This window comes from Pongo abelii, chromosome 10 (genome assembly GCF_028885655.2).
Source record: "Pongo abelii isolate AG06213 chromosome 10, NHGRI_mPonAbe1-v2.0_pri, whole genome shotgun sequence".
Classification (NCBI taxonomy): domain Eukaryota; kingdom Metazoa; phylum Chordata; class Mammalia; order Primates; family Hominidae; genus Pongo; species Pongo abelii.
In genome coordinates, this window is record NC_071995.2 from 107,231,001 (window position 1) to 107,248,671 (window position 17,671).

General features: G+C 50.1%; 2 protein-coding genes and 1 long non-coding RNA gene across 13 annotated transcripts in view; 1 reads left to right on the forward strand and 2 right to left on the reverse strand.

The window, feature by feature from the left end:
* The window catches only part of LOC103892127 (uncharacterized), an 82,426-nt gene extending 77,685 nt beyond the window's left edge, over positions 1–4,741 (reverse strand). For both annotated transcript variants that reach the window (XR_008512131.2, XR_008512130.2), the window contains exon 1: positions 4,341–4,741. This is a non-coding gene — a long non-coding RNA (uncharacterized LOC103892127). The remainder of the gene's footprint in view (positions 1–4,340) is intronic.
* FICD (FIC domain protein adenylyltransferase) lies at positions 4,646–10,667 on the forward strand. 9 transcript variants are annotated; one of them, XM_002823699.5, is made up of 3 exons: positions 4,646–4,836; positions 6,369–6,727; positions 7,844–10,667. In XM_002823699.5, exons 2-3 carry the CDS (start codon positions 6,430–6,432, stop codon positions 8,917–8,919), a joined length of 1,374 nt encoding a protein of 457 aa, XP_002823745.1. In that variant the 5' UTR covers positions 4,646–4,836; positions 6,369–6,429; the 3' UTR covers positions 8,920–10,667. The 9 variants fall into 9 exon arrangements, with proteins under 9 accessions (XP_002823745.1, XP_009246472.1, XP_063568315.1 ...); XM_009248197.4 differs by having other exon boundaries at positions 4,650–4,836; positions 6,287–6,727; XM_063712245.1 differs by having other exon boundaries at positions 4,686–4,836; positions 6,287–6,727; positions 7,847–10,667.
* A 1,382-nt stretch (positions 10,668–12,049) lies between these two features.
* Positions 12,050–17,671, reverse strand: part of SART3 (spliceosome associated factor 3, U4/U6 recycling protein) — a 38,970-nt gene continuing 33,348 nt past the window's right edge. The window contains exons 16-19 of one of the 2 annotated variants that reach the window (XM_009248194.4): positions 15,568–16,022; positions 14,925–15,077; positions 13,789–13,979; positions 12,050–13,108 (exon numbers count right to left, since the gene is read on the reverse strand). In XM_009248194.4, coding sequence (XP_009246469.2) covers positions 12,931–13,108; positions 13,789–13,979; positions 14,925–15,077; positions 15,568–16,022 — 977 coding nt within the window. In that variant the 3' untranslated portion in view covers positions 12,050–12,930. 2 annotated transcript variants of the gene reach the window in all.

The window sequence follows — 17,671 nt, forward strand, 5'->3', positions numbered from 1 at the left end:
CCTGTAGTCCCAGCTACTTAGGAGGCTGAGGCAGGAGGATCACTTAGGCCCAGGAGGTTGAGGCTGTAGTGAGCTGAGATCATGCCACTGCACTCCAGCCTCGGTGATAGAGTGAGACCCTGTGTCTACAAAAAAATTTTTTTTAATTAGCCAGTCGTGGTGGCACACACCTGTAGTCCCAGCTACTTGGGAGGCTGAGGCAGGAGGATCATTTAAGCCCAGGAGGCTGAGGCTGCAGCGAGCCGAGATCGTGCCACTGCACTCCAGCCTGGGTGACAGAGTGAGACCCTCTCTCAAAAATAAATAAATATGCATAGAGAAATATGGAGTAGAATTGTGAATGTGTATTTTTTTTCTTCTTGTTTTTTGTGGATGCTATATCTGTAATGATCTAATGTTTTTAAGAAATAAAATAGTTGTTTAACAGGTGAAAAACAGTTACGATTAATTTTTTCCAAGTAAGAAGTACCACTTCCCCAAACAATTTGCTCTGAAAACAACACTCACCTGCATGTCTGAGTTTTGAAATATTGGTGATTTGAGACCATATGGCATGAGAAACGTCCTGAGGCCAGAACACAAGCCTTTAGCCCAGGGACACTCACATGGGGTCCCCCAAGCCCTGTTTCTTGGAGATGCCTCAGAAACTGGGTCTGACTCCACCAGGTATGTCTTTTTTTTTTTGAGACGGAGTCTCGCTCTGTCGCCCAGGCTGTAGTGCAGTGGTGCGATCTCAGCTCACTACAAGCTCCGCCTCCCGGGTTCACGCCATTCTCCTGCCTCAGCCTCCGGAGTAGCTGGGACTACAGGCGCCCGTCACCACGCTCGGCTAATTTTTTGTATTTTTAGTAGAGACGGGGTTTCACTGTGTTAGCCAGGATGATCTCGATCTCCTGACCTCGTGATCCGCCCGCCTCGGCCTCCCAAAGTGCTGGGATTACAGGCGTGAGCCACCGCGCCCGGCCCCCACCAGGTATGTCTTAAAAGGAGGATTAATCAGTAGCAGGGAGAAGGGCTGTTGGGCTCTTTTTTTCAGCCACAGCATTAAGTTAGAAAGAGAAAAAAAAAAAATCAGGGGTGGGGAAAGATGAGAGAAATGAAGAAGCAAGAACAGGTGTGATGTGTTTTCTTTTTAATGAAGTTGAGTCATTCTGCAGCCAACTCAATGCCATGTAGCCTCAAGCCGGGGAGTTTTGTTTTTTCTAAGCAATAGAATCCGACTCTGCCAGCAAGAAGCGCTTGACTGCTGTTCCTTAAACATGCAGAAGGGTTTTTTGTCTTGTTGTGTTTTGTTTTGCGTAATGGACACATTTCCCATGCAGCCACTTTCTGGGTTCTTTGTCATGTGTCAAGGTAAGCGTTTAGAAAACTCCTCCGTGGGCCACGGGGAGGCAATTTTCACCTAATACAGAATGCTTAAGATGGAGAAAGCCAACTTTTCAATATCGCTTCAGGGACCATATTTTGTGCATTCAACACAGCTGAATGCAGACAAAGTCGAGAGTTAAAATTGAGTGTAAACTCCTGACAAGGAGATTGAAGGAGGGAAGTGATGTCAGGTGAATTACTGCCCCCTGGTGGCCACACACAGTAATGGGATCATTTTGCTGTAATGGTCCTTTGAGTCTTTTCTTCCTGTGTTCCCCTACCATCTTCCACTACCTGCTACAAAGGGGTTACAATCTGGCGGCCCTGGAAAGCCAGCCGGCAGCGATGCCAACTGCCTTAAAATCTGGAGATACTGCTTAAAAAATCTAGGCCTCACATTTATTTTGAAAAATTGAAAACTCTGTCCGCTTTTAGACTGCATCCCAGCTAATAAATATGGGTTCAAGCTGAGAAGCTGCTGCCCACTTTAGACAAGGCATGTGCTCTCAAATCTGCCACACTCCCCACCTCTACCTATTGTCTCATGGCCAGGAAGTTTTACTCATTAGCAGTTCCTGCATAGCTTCTGGATTTACTACTCATAGCCTAAGCTAATTAAAGAGCTAACAAAGAGAGGAGGGTGCCTTTAGAAGCAGACGATTACATTGCTTTATACCTGGGTGTGGACAGGGGTCCACAAGTCCCGTAATACCCAGCTCAGTGAGGATAAGTGACTTGTTCAAGGTCACCCAGCTAGCAAGCGGTGGGCCTTGCATTTCAACGCACATCTGTCTGACCCCAGAGCTTCACTGTTTTCTAACATACTAACTGTCACCCATAAGCTGGCTGCCTACCAGGCCCTCCTCTGGGGAAGGTTTATTACAATGACATTACTACTTGGGCCATCAGGAAGCGCAATTCAGAGGACTCCAAGAGAAAAATGTTCATGACCTTGGTTGAAAAGATTAAAAACAAGAAGCCACCAAAATAATCACCACCCTGATTTTGTTCCTTAAAAACTATGGATCTTCTGGCCAGGCGCGGGGGCTCAAGCCTGTAATCCCAGCACTTCGGGATGCCAAGGCAGGCGGATCACTTGAGATCAGGAGTTGAAGACCAGCCTGGCCAACAGAACGAAACCCCGTGTCTATTAAAATACAAAAAAATTAGCCAGGTGTGGTGGCACACCCCTGTAATCCCAGCTACTCAGGAGGCTGATGCAGGAGGCTGATGCAGGAGAATCGCTTGAACCCAGAAGATGGAGATTGCAGTGAGCCAAGATCACACCACTGCACTCCAGCCTGGGTGACAGAGCAAGACTCTTGTCTCAAAAAAAAAAAAAAAAACAATTAGCCTGTGTGTGCCTGTAGTCCCAGCTACTAGGGAGGCTGAAATGGGAGGATCACTTAAACCCAGGACATGGAGGTTGCAGTGAGCCAAGATCACGCCACTGCACTCCAGCCTGGGCAACAGAGTGAGATCCTATTTCAAAAAAGATAGATAGGTGTTAGACAGACAGACAGATAGATAAACAGACAGATAGACAGATAGTTTGTTCTCTGCCAGATGTATAGAATCTCATTTCACCCTCACATAAAACCCTGTGAAGTGATAATAACATCACATTGTGCGCAGTTTACAGAAAAGCCTAGACAGATGATCAACGAGATCAAGTCACTTGCTGAATGTGATTCAGTTTGCAAGTGGCAGAGCTGGGATTTGAACCCAGGGCTGTGTGACTCCCAACAGTGACCCCCCACAACCACCGCCTAGCCCTGCCTCCAAGAGCAATACACGTCACAGAGGAGGTCAGATCTTGAAGCATCAAGCCTTCTGCAAATCCTGAACTGGATGCCAAAAGCAAGGTAGGCTGTTTGTCCCCATTTTACAAGTGGGGAAAGTGAGGCTATGAGTAACGTGCCCAAGGTGACACAGAGAGTAAATGGCAAAGTCTGAATTTGAGCTCAGGTCTCTCTGACTCCCCAGAATCTGAACTGTTAACTTCTAAATGCTTAGCGTTTCTGGGGCTGGGGCACCTCCCTAGATGTTTAATTTCAGTATATGTGGATTAAGATGGAGGTTTCCATTCTCTGCTTCAAGGAAAACATTTCTCTCTGGGAAGCCAAAAGAACTAGCCAGGTCCTTCTGGAGAGGATACAAATTAAAAAGTCAGGGAGAACCGAGGGGGGTGGCTCGCGCCTGTAATCTTAGCGCTTTGGGAAGCCAAGATGGAGGGAGACCTTGAAGTCAAGAGTTCGAGACCAGCCCGGGCGAAATAGAGAGACCCTGTCTCTAAAGAAAATAAAAAATCAGAAATAGGTCGGGCGCAATGGCTCACGCCTGTAATCCCAGCACTTTGGGAGGCCGAGGCAGGCAATCTTCTGAGGTCAGGAGTTCGAGACCAGCCTGGCCAACATGGTGAAACCCCATCCCTACTAAAAATACAAAAATTAGCCGGGCGTGGTGATGCGCGCCTGTAATCCCAGCCACTCGGGAGGCTGAGGCGGGAGAATCGCTTCAACCTGGGAGGCGGAGGTTGCAGTGGGCCAAGATGGCACCACTTCCCTCCAGTCTGGGCAACAGAGTGCGATTTCGTCTCAAAAAAAAGAAAGAAGAAAGAAAGAGGAAAGGAAAGGAGAGGGGAAGGGCGGGGAGGGGAGGGGAGGAAAAAAAAGAAAGAAAAAGAAAATTCGCCGGGCATGGTGGCATGCACCTGTAGTCCCAGCTACTCGGGAGGCTGAGGTGGGAGGATTGCTTGAGCCCAGGAGGTGGAGGCTGCAGTGAGCTGCAGTTGCTCCACTGCACTCCAGCCTGGGCGACACAACGAGACCCTGTATTTTAAAAGAAAAAAAAAGGTTTTTTAAGTCAGGGAGGAAAAGACGCAGAGAGGAAAAGAGTAAAGAAGAAGGCGGCAAACTCAGCAGCATGGGGTGGAGGCTAAGAACAGGGGCGGCGCAGTCAAGGAGGCTAACCGGGTGAAGGGGTGAAAAGCATCAGCATCTTCATTTCACAACCGGGAAAAATGAGGCACACGACAGCGGCTCCGGGACGAGGAAACCCGAGGAAGGAACCGCCGTGGAACTTCCAGTTTCCGGGGCCGCCACCTAGCGTGCCCCAAATCCGCACGCCCGTCGGGTTTCCAGCACCTGCTCCTCCTGCCCGTGGCCTAGGCCCCGCCCTTCCCGCTGCTTATTGGCTGCTACATGAACGAGACAAACGCAAGCGACAACCAATGGAAGTGGCCCACGGCGCGTCTTTCCCCGGGAAGCCGTCGCGGACTCGGGAACCCGGAAATGCGAGGGAAGGACAAGTGGGGAAAGCCAATCCGCCGCGACGAGGTCTGCGGGCGGTTCAATGGCGAGTCGCCGGGGGCGGGGCCAGAGGCCGGTCGAGAAGGAGGACCCGGGAGCCGGCGGCCCGGAGCTAGGAGCGCTGGGAAGGCGGTTGGGGTTCTGACAGCTGCGCGCGGTGAGAAGGGGGCAAGCCTTAGGGGCTCGAGAGGACGGAGCCGGGAAGGGTGCGACGGAGCCCCGAGCCCTGGGCGGGGTTCGGGAAGGGAGATTCTGCAGTCTTGGAGGGGACTCAGACCGGTCCCTTCCCCTCTCCGGGCCTCAGTTCCCCCTTTCTAGGGAAGTGTGGGGGAGAGATTCGCGCCTCCCAGAACGCACTCCTTCCCCGCACACACCCCTGGCACCGGCGAACTGCCCCCTTTCCTGTACCGCCCCGCCCAGGAGCCTGTCCCCTCGGGAAGCCCGCCCAGACCCCTGGACCCGCGCAGCACTCCAGGCGCACCCCTATTAAAGCGCACCCCAAGCCATTTCACATGTTCTGTGGCAATGGGCCAGGCTCCCCATAAGACTCCGAACCCCGTGATCCATCAGTCATTCCCGGGTGAGGACTAGCCCGGAGCAGGTGCGCAGGCCCTGCTTAGTAATAAGGTAGAAATCGAGACCTGGGGACCGGGCTCAGAGGCCCTGGGGTTTCCTTCCGGATGCCTCTGTTTAGCTCCTGTGAGCCTTCTGGAATTTAACTTATGCTCTCTGTGTCTTGGTTTCCCTCGTCTGTAAAATGGAGCTAGGGGTAGCTCTTCCTTCATCGGGTGGCATGAGGGTGAAACGAGGCAATGCGTGGCCAGTACACTGCTCAGCACCTAGCACACCATAGTTGCTTAATAAGTGCTTATTGTTAGCATAGTGTTTGCATACCTGGCCCCACCTCCACTCCCACTGCCAGCCCCAAGCACATACAAGCCGTGTTGTCACTGAGGTCAAGCACTGTGGCCCACAGCCTGAGTTCCTTTCGAGATGCTCGAACTGCACATCCTCTTGATGGGGTCCCTTCTGGACAGGCCAGAAACGGAAGGTCAGAGAGGGGAAGGGCACTGTGGGAGCTGTGGCTGAATATCAGGGTGAGGGCAATAAATGAGGCCACCCAACAATTGTGCTTATCAAAGATTGGGCGTCAGAACTGCTGTGGCTGATCTGCATGGGTGTCTGTCAGTCATTTGTGCCCCAAATGTTTGACTTAGGTCCACAAATCCAGTGTTTGTGGTCAGAAGCCACAGGGATATATGGCAAGGGGGGACACTTTAGAGCCGTGGGGTTCCTGAGTTCAAGTCCTAAGGCTGTCACTTGCTCCCGGCGAGACTTTGGGCAAGGGGCTTCACCTCTGTGAACCTCAGTTCCCTCACCTGGAGAGTCGTTGAAGCTCAAGTCGTTGAAGATTGCAGGAGGTGACCCATGTGAGGCGTTTGGTGCTTAGCACACGGCCTGGATTATGGCAAGTGCTCATTAATTGTTGGACCACAGCAGTGTTATTTTCACATTCACACTGCCCAGGAGGTGGCACCAGTCCTTCTAGGCTGGCCCCTCCTCTAGTGAGATCCAGTCGTTGACTTGCCCCCACCCCATCTCTCTAGTGAGCTAAAAGAGCAGAAGTCTCCAAACCCATCTTCCCGGCTGAAGTCACACCGTTCTCCTGCGACTCTTGGCTCCTTGCAGATCCTGCTGTCTCTCAGCCGCCTGTGGACATGCGCAAAGGGCCCACTCCTGAGTCCAGAGGATGCTCATGCCAATGGCTTCAGTGATGGCAGTGACTGAACCGAAATGGGTCTCGGTCTGGGGCCGCTTCCTCTGGGTGACACTGCTGAGCATGGTGCTGGGGTCCCTGCTGGCCCTGCTGCTGCCACTGGGGGCTGTGGAGGAGCAGTGCTTGGCTGTGCTCAAAGGCCTCTACCTGCTCAGGAGCAAACCGGACAGGGCGCAGCATGCCGCCACCAAGTGCACCAGCCCGTCCACGGAGCTCAGCATCACCTCCAGGGGCTCAACGCTGCTGGTGGCCAAGACCAAGGCCTCTCCAGGTAAGACAGACTGGCCGTCTTCCTCAATGCTTGTTAACTGGACAGACAGACATAGAATGTGTGTCGTGTCCTGTATGCGAGGCGTCGGGGTATTGTGAACAAGTCAGCCCTGAGCTCCTAGTATAGACAAGGTGACGTGACTGAGACAGTGTCACAAGTGTGATGGGGAAGCATAAAGGGCTGTAGGAGCATACCAGGAATGCTCCCTGGAGGAAGTGACACCTGAGCTGGGACCCAGTTGTTAAGTAGGAGTCATCCAAGGTGAAGGGCATCCAAGGAAAAAAGACTCCAGGCAGAGACAAGAGGTTGTCATAACTGACATAACTGTCGTAAGAGAGCCTGGGGGCATTCAAGGAACTAAAGGAAGTTGAATGTGTGGGGCTGATCCTCAGGTGGCCGAGAGGGGCCAGGACAGGAGGGCTAGGGCTAGAGCAGGCTCCCCACCTCCACCAGTTCTCTGTGGTGGGGACTGAATGTGCATTGTTAGATGGTGGTGGCATCCCTGGCCTCTCCCCATGAGATGCCTGTAGCACTCCCTCCACCTCCTCAGTTATGACAACTAACCAGGTCTCCAGACGTCACCAAATGTCCCCTGGGGCGCACAATCAAACCACTGGGTTAAAAGAGTGAAAGAACAGTCCCGGGATGGTGAAGCCCCCAGGGTCTAGGAAGAGTGGGGAGTTGTTAACACCTCTGGGCCTGCAGGGGCAGGAACCTGTGTCACCAGCACAGGACGGGCTGGAGATGTAGGAGAGGGCCTACATTGGGAGCTGTGGCCAACAGGAAAGGCCCAGGAGAGAGGGCCCAGGCGGAGTAAATGCCTAGAACTTTCTATGTCCAGAAGGTAGGAGGCTAGGAAGCCAAGGAGGTGCCTCCCAGAATACAGAGTGGCTCTGGGGACACACGGATAATGACTGGCTTACCACCACATGGCTGGAGGAACAGAGTGGTATCGGGCACGTTGAGTACACACGATGCGGCTGGAACAAGCTCCCCAAGGCCAGGGACCCAGGCTGGTCATCATGGTTTCCCGTGGAGACCAGCACAGGGGACAGCCCCCCTGAATGTCCTCTGCCCCCTAGCCTCCCTCACAGCGCTTCTTTGGCTCTCTTCCAGCAGGTAAGTTGGAAGCCAGAGCCGCCCTGAACCAGGCCCTGGAGATGAAGCGCCAGGGCAAGCGGGAAAAAGCCCAAAAGCTCTTCATGCATGCCCTCAAGATGGACCCGGACTTCGTGGACGCGCTCACCGAGTTTGGCATCTTCTCGGAAGAAGACAAGGACATCATCCAGGCGGACTACTTGTACACCAGAGCACTGACCATCTCACCCTACCATGAGAAAGCACTGGTCAACCGCGATCGGACACTGCCACTCGTGGAGGAGATCGACCAGAGGTATTTCAGCATCATTGACAGCAAAGTGAAGAAGGTCATGTCCATCCCCAAGGGGAACTCGGCTCTGCGCAGGGTCATGGAGGAGACCTACTACCATCACATCTACCACACAGTGGCCATCGAGGGCAACACCCTCACCCTCTCGGAAATCAGGCACATCCTGGAGACCCGCTACGCCGTGCCCGGGAAGAGCCTGGAGGAGCAGAACGAGGTCATCGGCATGCACGCGGCCATGAAGTACATCAACACGACTCTGGTTTCGCGCATCGGCTCTGTCACCATCAGCGATGTGCTGGAGATCCACAGGCGGGTGCTGGGCTACGTGGACCCCGTGGAAGCCGGCAGGTTTCGGACGACACAGGTCCTGGTCGGACACCACATCCCTCCCCATCCGCAGGATGTGGAAAAGCAGATGCAGGAGTTTGTACAGTGGCTCAACTCCGAGGATGCCATGAACCTGCACCCGGTGGAGTTTGCAGCCTTAGCCCATTATAAGCTCGTTTACATCCACCCTTTCATTGATGGCAACGGGAGGACCTCCCGTCTGCTCATGAACCTCATCCTCATGCAGGCGGGCTACCCGCCCATCACCATCCGCAAGGAGCAGCGGTCCGAGTACTACCATGTGTTGGAAGCTGCCAACGAGGGCGACGTGAGGCCTTTCATTCGCTTCATCGCCAAGTGTACTGAGACCACCCTGGACACCCTGCTTTTTGCCACAACTGAGTACTCGGTGGCACTGCCAGAAGCCCAACCCAACCACTCTGGGTTCAAGGAGACGCTTCCTGTGAAGCCCTAACCCTAGAAATCCTCCCTCAGTGACAAAGGCTGTCCTGAGGTAGGAAAAAAAGAAAAAGAAACATTATTTCTAGAAACCTAGTCACTTCCTAAAGCAAAAGGAGAAACATTTACCTCCAAATGTTTTAGTTTAAAAAAAACAAAAAACAAAAAAACTAAGTTATGAAGCCTTGTCTCTAAAATAACTTATAATTCAACCAAGCTATTTATTTTCTTCTTTGGAGCAAGCTAGTCAGTGTTGTGCAGTGTCTGCTGTGTCTTGCTGGTGGCCACGCTTTAGGGGCAACAGTGCCACCGTGTGACCAGAACACAGGTTCTGGAGCAGAATTTGCACTAAGGTGGAGGAGCGGCCAGGAGGTGTGGGACAGGGCCCAGAGCCACTGACATAGCTCCTCCAAGTGCTTCTCTGAAACAGGCTGAGAGGTTCTGTGACTGCAACTGGGAAGTCAGACCCAAGTCACAGCTGAGAGAAATGGTTGAAAGCTCACTTTCTCAAGGTTTAGATTAGTGGTGACTAACTTCCAAGCAAACTTCATAGAAGAGAAAATGAATGCCGACATTCCTTACTTACCTCCAGGAAGACTTCTTGAGCCATAGTTTGCAAACTTTAGTGCCAGCAGCTGTTTTTTTTTCCCATATTGAGACTATTTTTCTAATTAAGAATAGGGAGTAGCCATAAAGAGCTGTATGTTGGAAGGGGAAACATGGTGGGTGGGCAGTTTGGTTTTCTTTGTGTATCGGCGTTTCTCTCGCACTTCATTTGTAGCAACTCAGGCCAGATGTTTTCGTCTAAAATTCTCTGGGCTTGTCATTCCACCTGTATCGTGCTGCAAACCAGGTGTTATGCTAGTAGGCATCTGCCCTCACCCCTCTGCCTGAGTTTTCTGCAGGCAGATGTTAACCTGAGAAAACAAGTGCCACGTGGACACCACGTAAGCATTTTTGATAATGAATTAGAGCACCAGTTTCTACTGAACGGAGCAAAAACCTTCAGCCACGGCCAGGCTGCATCCCTTTGGTCCTGGAGTTTCATCTACTTACTGCCTGGACCCCCACCTTCCACGGCCTTTGCACTGTCCCATGTCCCATCCCCCTGGGAGGCAGAAGAGATTGCCTTGGAGTGGCCTTATTTTTCTCGCAACTTGTGAAATGATGCAGTGCTCTATGTAATATGGCCGAGTTTCCAAGCTGTCATCCAATGGAAGTAGAATCTTCTCTTTCAATCATATGGCACAGGTGCCAATATGACTACTGCTATTTAGAGTCAGAGTGGTGGAAGTCACTGGGTCCCTTTCCCAGTGACAGAGCCCATGATGTCTAACACTGTACTGCACTTTGTCAGTGTGTGAGTGATGGCGAATATGCAGTGTTGTCTCTTTGATTTGGTAATTCCGTTCCTGACAGTAATCAGGCCATTGCTCTAAAGTAGTCTATACAGTTCTTCAGTTGTATAAATAGCACAGAGTAGTTTTTGAAAGGTTAAGAAAAATAAGTGAAAAGATATATATGATATATGAAATGGCTCCAAATGATAATTATTCAAACCTTTATAAAATATGTTTTCATACTCTTACGCTGCCAGAGGTACTTCTTAAAACTCTTCTCGTCTTGGTTTTATAAGCACACCAAGGAGGTCTGACAGATGTGCTTGCTTCTACTATAGAGCAAGAGAATTTGCACTTTAGCTATACGTGAAGGATATTATTTTAACAAATTCCTGATTCTAATAAAGTTATTTTATTACAGGAATGCTTGAGACTTTGCTGTCTTATTTGGGAGATGTTCCCATCTGTCATAAGGGCAGTGGGGGTATTCTGACCTTTAGCCCTATTCATGATACTGTTCTGGGAGAGCAACCGATCCAAGATGGTGATTTCCATGGGCAAGAGACCCAGAAGTTGGATAAACCGCCTACCTAGGTGGACAAGGATGAATTACTGATTTTGTTTTACTAAGAGTCAAGTAACTGAAGTAGTTTTTCACATTTCTATTTATCATCAGTTCTGGATTTTCTGGGGAAAACAAACCAACCCACTCATGTGGTCCTGGAAATCCATTTCTAGAACAGTCAACACCCGGAACCTACACTGGGTTCTGTTCAAGCCTGAAAAGGTTTGCCCCTGTAACAAGCCTGGGCTGACATCTGCAAGTATGACATTAAGGTCAGAATACTGGCTGCAGGCAAAGCCAAACCGTTAATGTGAAGCAGCAAAAAGTAAGGCCACACTCACCCATAGTGATATTCAGGGCTCTTCATGTGTCAGGTCCCCAACCATGAGGGCTCCCTCTGAGCTACCCAAATCATCACACCAGCTGAACAGTCGAACAGCCTTCCAAGCAGCATCATAGAGAACACTGCAGGAGGAACGTGTGGGACAGCAAAGGTTCTTGCTGCTGTCAATAGCCACCGCTTGAATTTAATTCAGAAGTAAAGCCTAGTAAAAAGTTGGTTTTGTATAAAAAAGAGATGGAGGGGAACCTACATTTTAAAAGACTTAAGAGGCTTACCAACCAATAATTTACAGGGAGGAGAGCTGATATTTAAAGGAAGGTGGAAATTTGAGTGGACAGTTGATGACATTAAGGGATTACCACTAATGTTTCTAGGAGTGAAGGCCTTTCAGTCCTCCTGAGACACCTGCCACAACATTACTGGATGAGCACAATGACATCTGGAACATGCCTCAATATAACAGAGGGTGGAGGGGAAACAGACATGAAGGAAGAGGGGCTGGGAGTTGAGGAATGCTGGAAGCTGAATGGTAGGCACACAGGAGTTTATTTTACTGTTCTGTCTACTTTTTAATCGGTTATATTAAAAAATGTTAAGTTAAAAAAATATAGAAAACCCAACTGATGCACAAAAACTTAAACTTACACAACAGATAAATGAGGAGCTGATTCCCATGACATATACAAGGATTCCCTGACGTCTTTCTCCAGAGTGTCTTAATAAAGCAAGTTTCCCCTACTGAACTGGCAATGCTGTTTTCAAAGCAGTAAATATTATTTGATAAAAGATGTGAGGTAAAAAAGCTCAAAAGCTCCAGTGTCAAACTGCTATAAACTGAATTGTAGAAAACTGAAGACACATCACAGCTGAAATAATTTAAATCAAAGTGACAATGGGATTTGACTTACAAAAGTTCTATTTACACATCTATTAGGTAAAGCAAGGTACACCCACTTCAAAATACATCTGTACGTGAATGCACATCTGAGTACCATTCAGCAAGAAGTTTTGAAGAGAACGTCAGTTTAATAAAGCTAAATGGGGAGAACTGAAGTTTGCATTTGACATGGTATTAAACAAAACCAAAGGGCTGAAACTCATGTTTAGACAACACAGGTCACTAGTCACTAGGCAAAGAAAACAGTCCACAGCAGGTGGCACAAATAATTCCTATACAAAACAAATGTTGCAAATATTCTGCTTTTAGGAAACATGAAACAATGGCTGACATGTCATTTACAAATACATAATATAAAAATGCACAGCCCCATTGAACAAAACTCCAGCAAATGTTTTTTAGCTGACTTCCCTCAGACCCACCCCCACAAGAGGCCATTCTGGTGAATTACTAGCATCTGCCATTTCATCTTTTAAAATTAAAAGAATGACGGGCACACGTGCTGCGCAGGGTGGAAGAGAAGTGTCATACAAAAAGGGGCCGGAGCTGGCCAGAAACATTTGGGCAACTGTGTCTCAAAAACAGTGTGTTCTCGTTTCGCTTCTGTGCCTCAGTCTTTAAGATACAAAACTATCTCAGGACACCACATCCTGGGCCCAGCCTGCAGAGTGGTCACTTTTCTGCCACTGCCCTCAATATGAGGGAGCACTGAAAGGCTCTTGACTTAGAACCCCTTCCCCTTTCTGTCTAAAGCAGAGGAGCCATCTGTGGTTGCGAGCGGGCAGCACACTAGGACTGTCCATCCCCAGTGCACTGCTGGGTGGTGGGAGGTCCGCCGGGCCAGAGTGAAGTAAGGCATTTCCTGTCTCCCAGCGTCCTGTTCACTTTCTCAGAAACAGCTTGGCAAAATCGGCATTGGACATCTTGGGTGCCTCGGTGGCTGCTGGGGCGGCAACTGCTGGAGCCGCGGCAGGGCCGTTCTCGGCCTGAGGAGCTGCAGCACCTGGGCGCTGCAGGGCACGAGGCAGTAGAGACAGCTGCGTCCTTCCCTTCCCCCTCCTAAAAGAGCAAACACTGAATGGACCTTTTGAAGCAACAATTCGTGGCCCCTCATTTACTTGTGAAAATAAGCCAAGACAGTTTTAATATAACCAGAAGTTAAAAGGTGAAAAAAAAGGAGGATGAGATAATCCCTGCCTCCTTAATTCTGTTTATGAAGTAAAAACTGCTTCAACAGATTTGGCCTTGTTCAGTTTTGGCAAAGATCAACCCTGAGCACCAGTCACACTCAGAGGGGATCAGTGTGACTATCACCTCTCAGACCTCACCAGTCACCCGGCAATTCTGCTATCTCCTCCTCATCCCAAACCAGCGAACAGCACAGCTTATGTGGATCATAGCTAGGGCTGTAGACTGGCACACACATGGGTATGAGATTTCTTTTTAAACACACAGATCCAACTGGCAAAGGGGACTTTAAACTAATCACTGCCTTTAGTTCTGTCTGAAATAAATGACAAGTGTAAATTGGCCAGTACCAGGCAGAGGTCACTGCCTAGGCTTGCATCCTGCTCTGGATGCCTTGCTCCAGTGGAACCAGTGATCACCACATGGAACAGCACATCTTGGCTTTTCTGTCCTAACAGAAAGCTAATTCATCCCGGGTTAATCCCCCCGTGGTCCATGAACTGGTGCCAGCCAGGACAAAGTTTGCACTAGGCTACCATGCTAGCACTTACGCTCCATATGTCTGCGGCAAAAGCGTGGGGCCACCTGGTGCCTTCCTGGTCTCCGGCTTCTCTGGAACTTTCCTCTGAGGAGGGTTGCTGATTGCCACTTTGATGACGTTCTCTTTGATAGTCATGCCGTCCATCTTCATCACAGCCTGTGACGCCTGAGATTCATTTTCATACTCCACGTAGGCCAGGCCCTGGAAGAGGCAAGATCCAGAACCAAGTCAGATCCCGCAGACCGGGGATGCAACCTCCTCCCGCAGGGCAGGCACTGGGCTTCCTCCCGGAGACCAGCAGACCAGGCCACAGCAAAAAACCCACCAACAGGTTACCTTCCCCACCGCTGCATCCTCTGTCTACAGGCTTATTTCCCCACCCTACTGTCCTTCCCGAGTGCTGCTACGCACTGTAACTTCAGATAACCCTTCCAAGTTCAGTACACCTTGTACGTGCTGCAGAAGTAGAAAGAAGGAAACAGACAGATGGACCAGTATAAATCCAGCAAATAAACCAAGAGGTGGATGGGACACAGGGCCAGCAGCCCAGGTGCCCAGGTGAGCCCTCGTGTTTCTGTGCCTTCACCCGCTCCCTCATTTCATCCTCTTTCTCTCTCCATTAACCTGGATAAAGGGGAGGGAGAGTGGGCAGTGGTAGACAGTAACGACACCACTTACTACTCAAAATGGGGCACAAAAGGACTTAGCAGGAGACTGAGGGGGCAAGAAGGAAAGACAGGAGAAGAGGCACTGCAATGAAGGGACTCAAGGGGCCTGGCTGGAGGCCCCAGGGAAAAAGAGGCCAGGGACAGAGGGAGAAGGCTGCAGGAGGGCGCCCACCCCAAAGCCCGTATGCTGCTGGTCACAGGGCTTCCCCTAAGCCCCACAGCCAGGGGCCATAGTGTGGTGAATTCATGATCATCTATTTCCAAGTGCCTTATTCTTTTTAGTACAATTAACTACAAACAGGTTAATCTGACTCCAAATATAAGTAGAGCTAAGTGTGCAGATCTTTCTGTGAAATTAACTTTTGTTTCTCAGCAGACAAACTAGGAACCCATTCTAGAGGTTAAATCATCTTCGAACAGCTACACAAACGAAGTTTGCCCAAGCCTTGAAGACAAGGCACAATCTGCTCTGACTGACCTTTGGTTTGCCAGCCCGGTTGGTGACCAGCCTGAGGTCCTTCACGGTGCCATGAGCCTTACAGATTTCTTCTAGTTCCTCTTTAGTACAGGAGAAAGGCAGGCCTGAGATGAACAGCTTGTGTTTCTCTAGGGAAGTGCTGTACCTGAACACCTATAGGAAGAAGGAAGACAGAAAAAAACTATGATTCGAGGCATGACCCAGCTCACCTGACTCCTCTGACACCAGCCTTGTCCCCATGAGCAGCCCAGCCAGGCAGACTAGAGCCAAGCCATGCTCTGAAATTTGTTAATGGGGCCACTGGAGCGAGTCACTTAACCTCTCCAGGCCTCCATGTCTTCCTCTGTAAAACGGCAAGAATAAAAGTAACCATTCACAGAGTCTCATGAGGAGTCAATGAGCTGACATACATAAAGCATTGAGCACAGTCCCTTGTCATTACTAAGCACCCAGCAAGAAGGAGCCATGCCATGAGTCAGACCTCAGTCAACCGGCTCAGGATGGACCTTGGCTCACAAAGAAGTTTAGATCCGAACAGAACGTAAAACTTCCATGTCTATCCTAAATATCACTGCTGCAGGAAGAAAGTGCCTGTCTAAAGCAACCACAGATGAAAGGCATTCTTTTTTTTCCATAAGCCTACCTTAAAATCGGGGTTTTTGCTCTTATCCACACAGGGGGAAACAAACATTGGCCTCCCTTCTACGCTTTTCCGGTCCATCTCCAGTGCCTGAAGGGCTGATTTCTCTTCTTTAAACTCCACATAGCAGTAGCCTCGGAAATCCCCACGGTTGCTGAAGATGGGTCGGATCTGGACCACCTCCCCACAGGCCTCGAAGAGTGGCCTGAGCTTCGCGTCCGGCTCCTGCATGCTGTAGGGCAGGTTGCTGACAAAGACGGTGATGCTGTCCTTGCTGCTGTCATGCAGCACCTTGGGCATGTCCCTCTTCAGGGAGGCTGCCTTCTCCTTCTGCTTCGAAGGGGGCTCCACATCTACGGCAGCACATTTCCCAGCGGGCCCTGGGGCTACTTCTACATTTTGTGTTTCTCCAGCTGCAGGGATGCTGTTCTCGACCCTTCTGCGTTTGGAAGGCTGCTCTACAGGTTTTCAGAAGAAAAGTAGCCATGGTTAACTGTTACTTCTCTTCAGGGAGCTTGAACAGAGGTGTGAAGTGAAAGTGCTGTGACAGCTGCATGTGACACTCACTCCCTCGCCAGACTCGGAGGGGCAAGCACCACCCCTGAGAAGTCTTTTGTGATCCGCCTGACCTGTCCCACGACTTTCTGTGCCCCAATTACACTCAGGTAAGTGGGCTCAATCAAGTGGAAGTAATAACATAAATCCCCATTGTCCACTCTTAATTATATAAAAGGCCAGTGGATCTCAAAGTTCAGAAGGCAAATTCCAGGGCCCCTCTCCTACAAAGCCCAGATCAGCAGGGTTGGGATAGGACATGAGAATCTGCACTGGAAACGCACCCTAGTGACTGATACCCATGCCCCAGGGAGCACATTTTGGAAAGCACTACAAAGGATCTGTGGTTTCTAAAACACTTTTAATATGGCCTTGTGTCCTTAAGAGAGCTTAACCACAATCTTCTACTGCAGTCTGTCCTCACCACTGCCTCCAGAAGGCCAGTACTGAAGCTCAACAGACGTCAGCCTCCGGCAAACAGACCTCCCCATCAGTTCACCCACTGCCTTTCCAATGCAGCGTAAGCCCTGCACACTGCTACTGTATTCAAGAGTGTCCCTGGGCTGGGTCCAGCTGACTGGCCCACCTACCACTCCAGCCTCCTCGACCACTGCCCCATCCCTCTCCAATGCATCCGAGTTCAAACCCAATTATCTGCTGCTCACAGAAAATGCCAGGCTGTGCTGTGCCTTCAGGCTGTACTAACATTGGCTCCCTGTCTAGCTCAGACCTTCCCTTCTCGCTGCCACAGTCACTCAGTCTTCCCCCTGGATGCCGCATCTCTTCCCCCACAGTCTTCCTGGTACGAAGTTGACCCACTAGTGCCTTCTTTGGCCTCCACCAGTATTAACAATGCTATCTCCCACAGTCCTGATCACATGCCATGCCCTGATCACACACCACTGCGGTCACACATCACATTTGCCTTATTCTGCCAAACTGGGAGGCCAGTGGAGCAATGAGCCATCCTCAGTCATTTAGGAAAGCCCAAACAAGGTGTGCGAGCAAGGTCAACTCAACGATGGATGACTCCATTCCCAGTTCTCTCTGGCTCACACATCTGTATTAAGAAACTATACAGAGTCCTTTCAAGTCCAGAGACAATTCTTTTGTTTTGTTTTGTTTTGTTTTTGAGACAGTGTCTTGCTCTGTCTCCCAGGCTGGAGTGCAACGGCATGATCTCTGCTCATTGCAACCTCTGCCTCCCAGGCTCAAGTGATTCTCCTGCCTCAGCCTCCCGAGTAGCTGGGAAAACAAGCGCCCGCCACCACAGCCAGCTAATTTTTGTATTTTTAGTAGAGGCAGGTTTTCACCATGTTAGCCAGGTTGATCTTGAACCCCTGACCTCAGGTGATCCGCCTACCTCAGCCTCCCAAAGTGCTGGGATTACAGGCATGAGCTACTGCGCCCAGCCACCAGAGACAATTCTTTACCTTGACTGACTCTCTGAAATAAATATGACCCAGAGCTGCCCGTCCCTGAAATTACAAGGGTGAAAGAAACACTGCTGGAAAATTCCACTAAGTCAGAACCATTAAAAGCAAGGCCAAGG

Bases quoted from the DNA above. Each gene is read 5' to 3' on its own strand.
- FICD (XM_002823699.5), top strand. From the start codon at position 6,430: ATGCTCATGCCAATGGCTTCAGTGATGGCAGTGACTGAACCGAAATGG. The intron at 6,728-7,843 runs GTAAGACAGACT...GCTCTCTTCCAG, and splicing joins CAAGACCAAGGCCTCTCCAG to CAGGTAAGTTGGAAGCCAGA.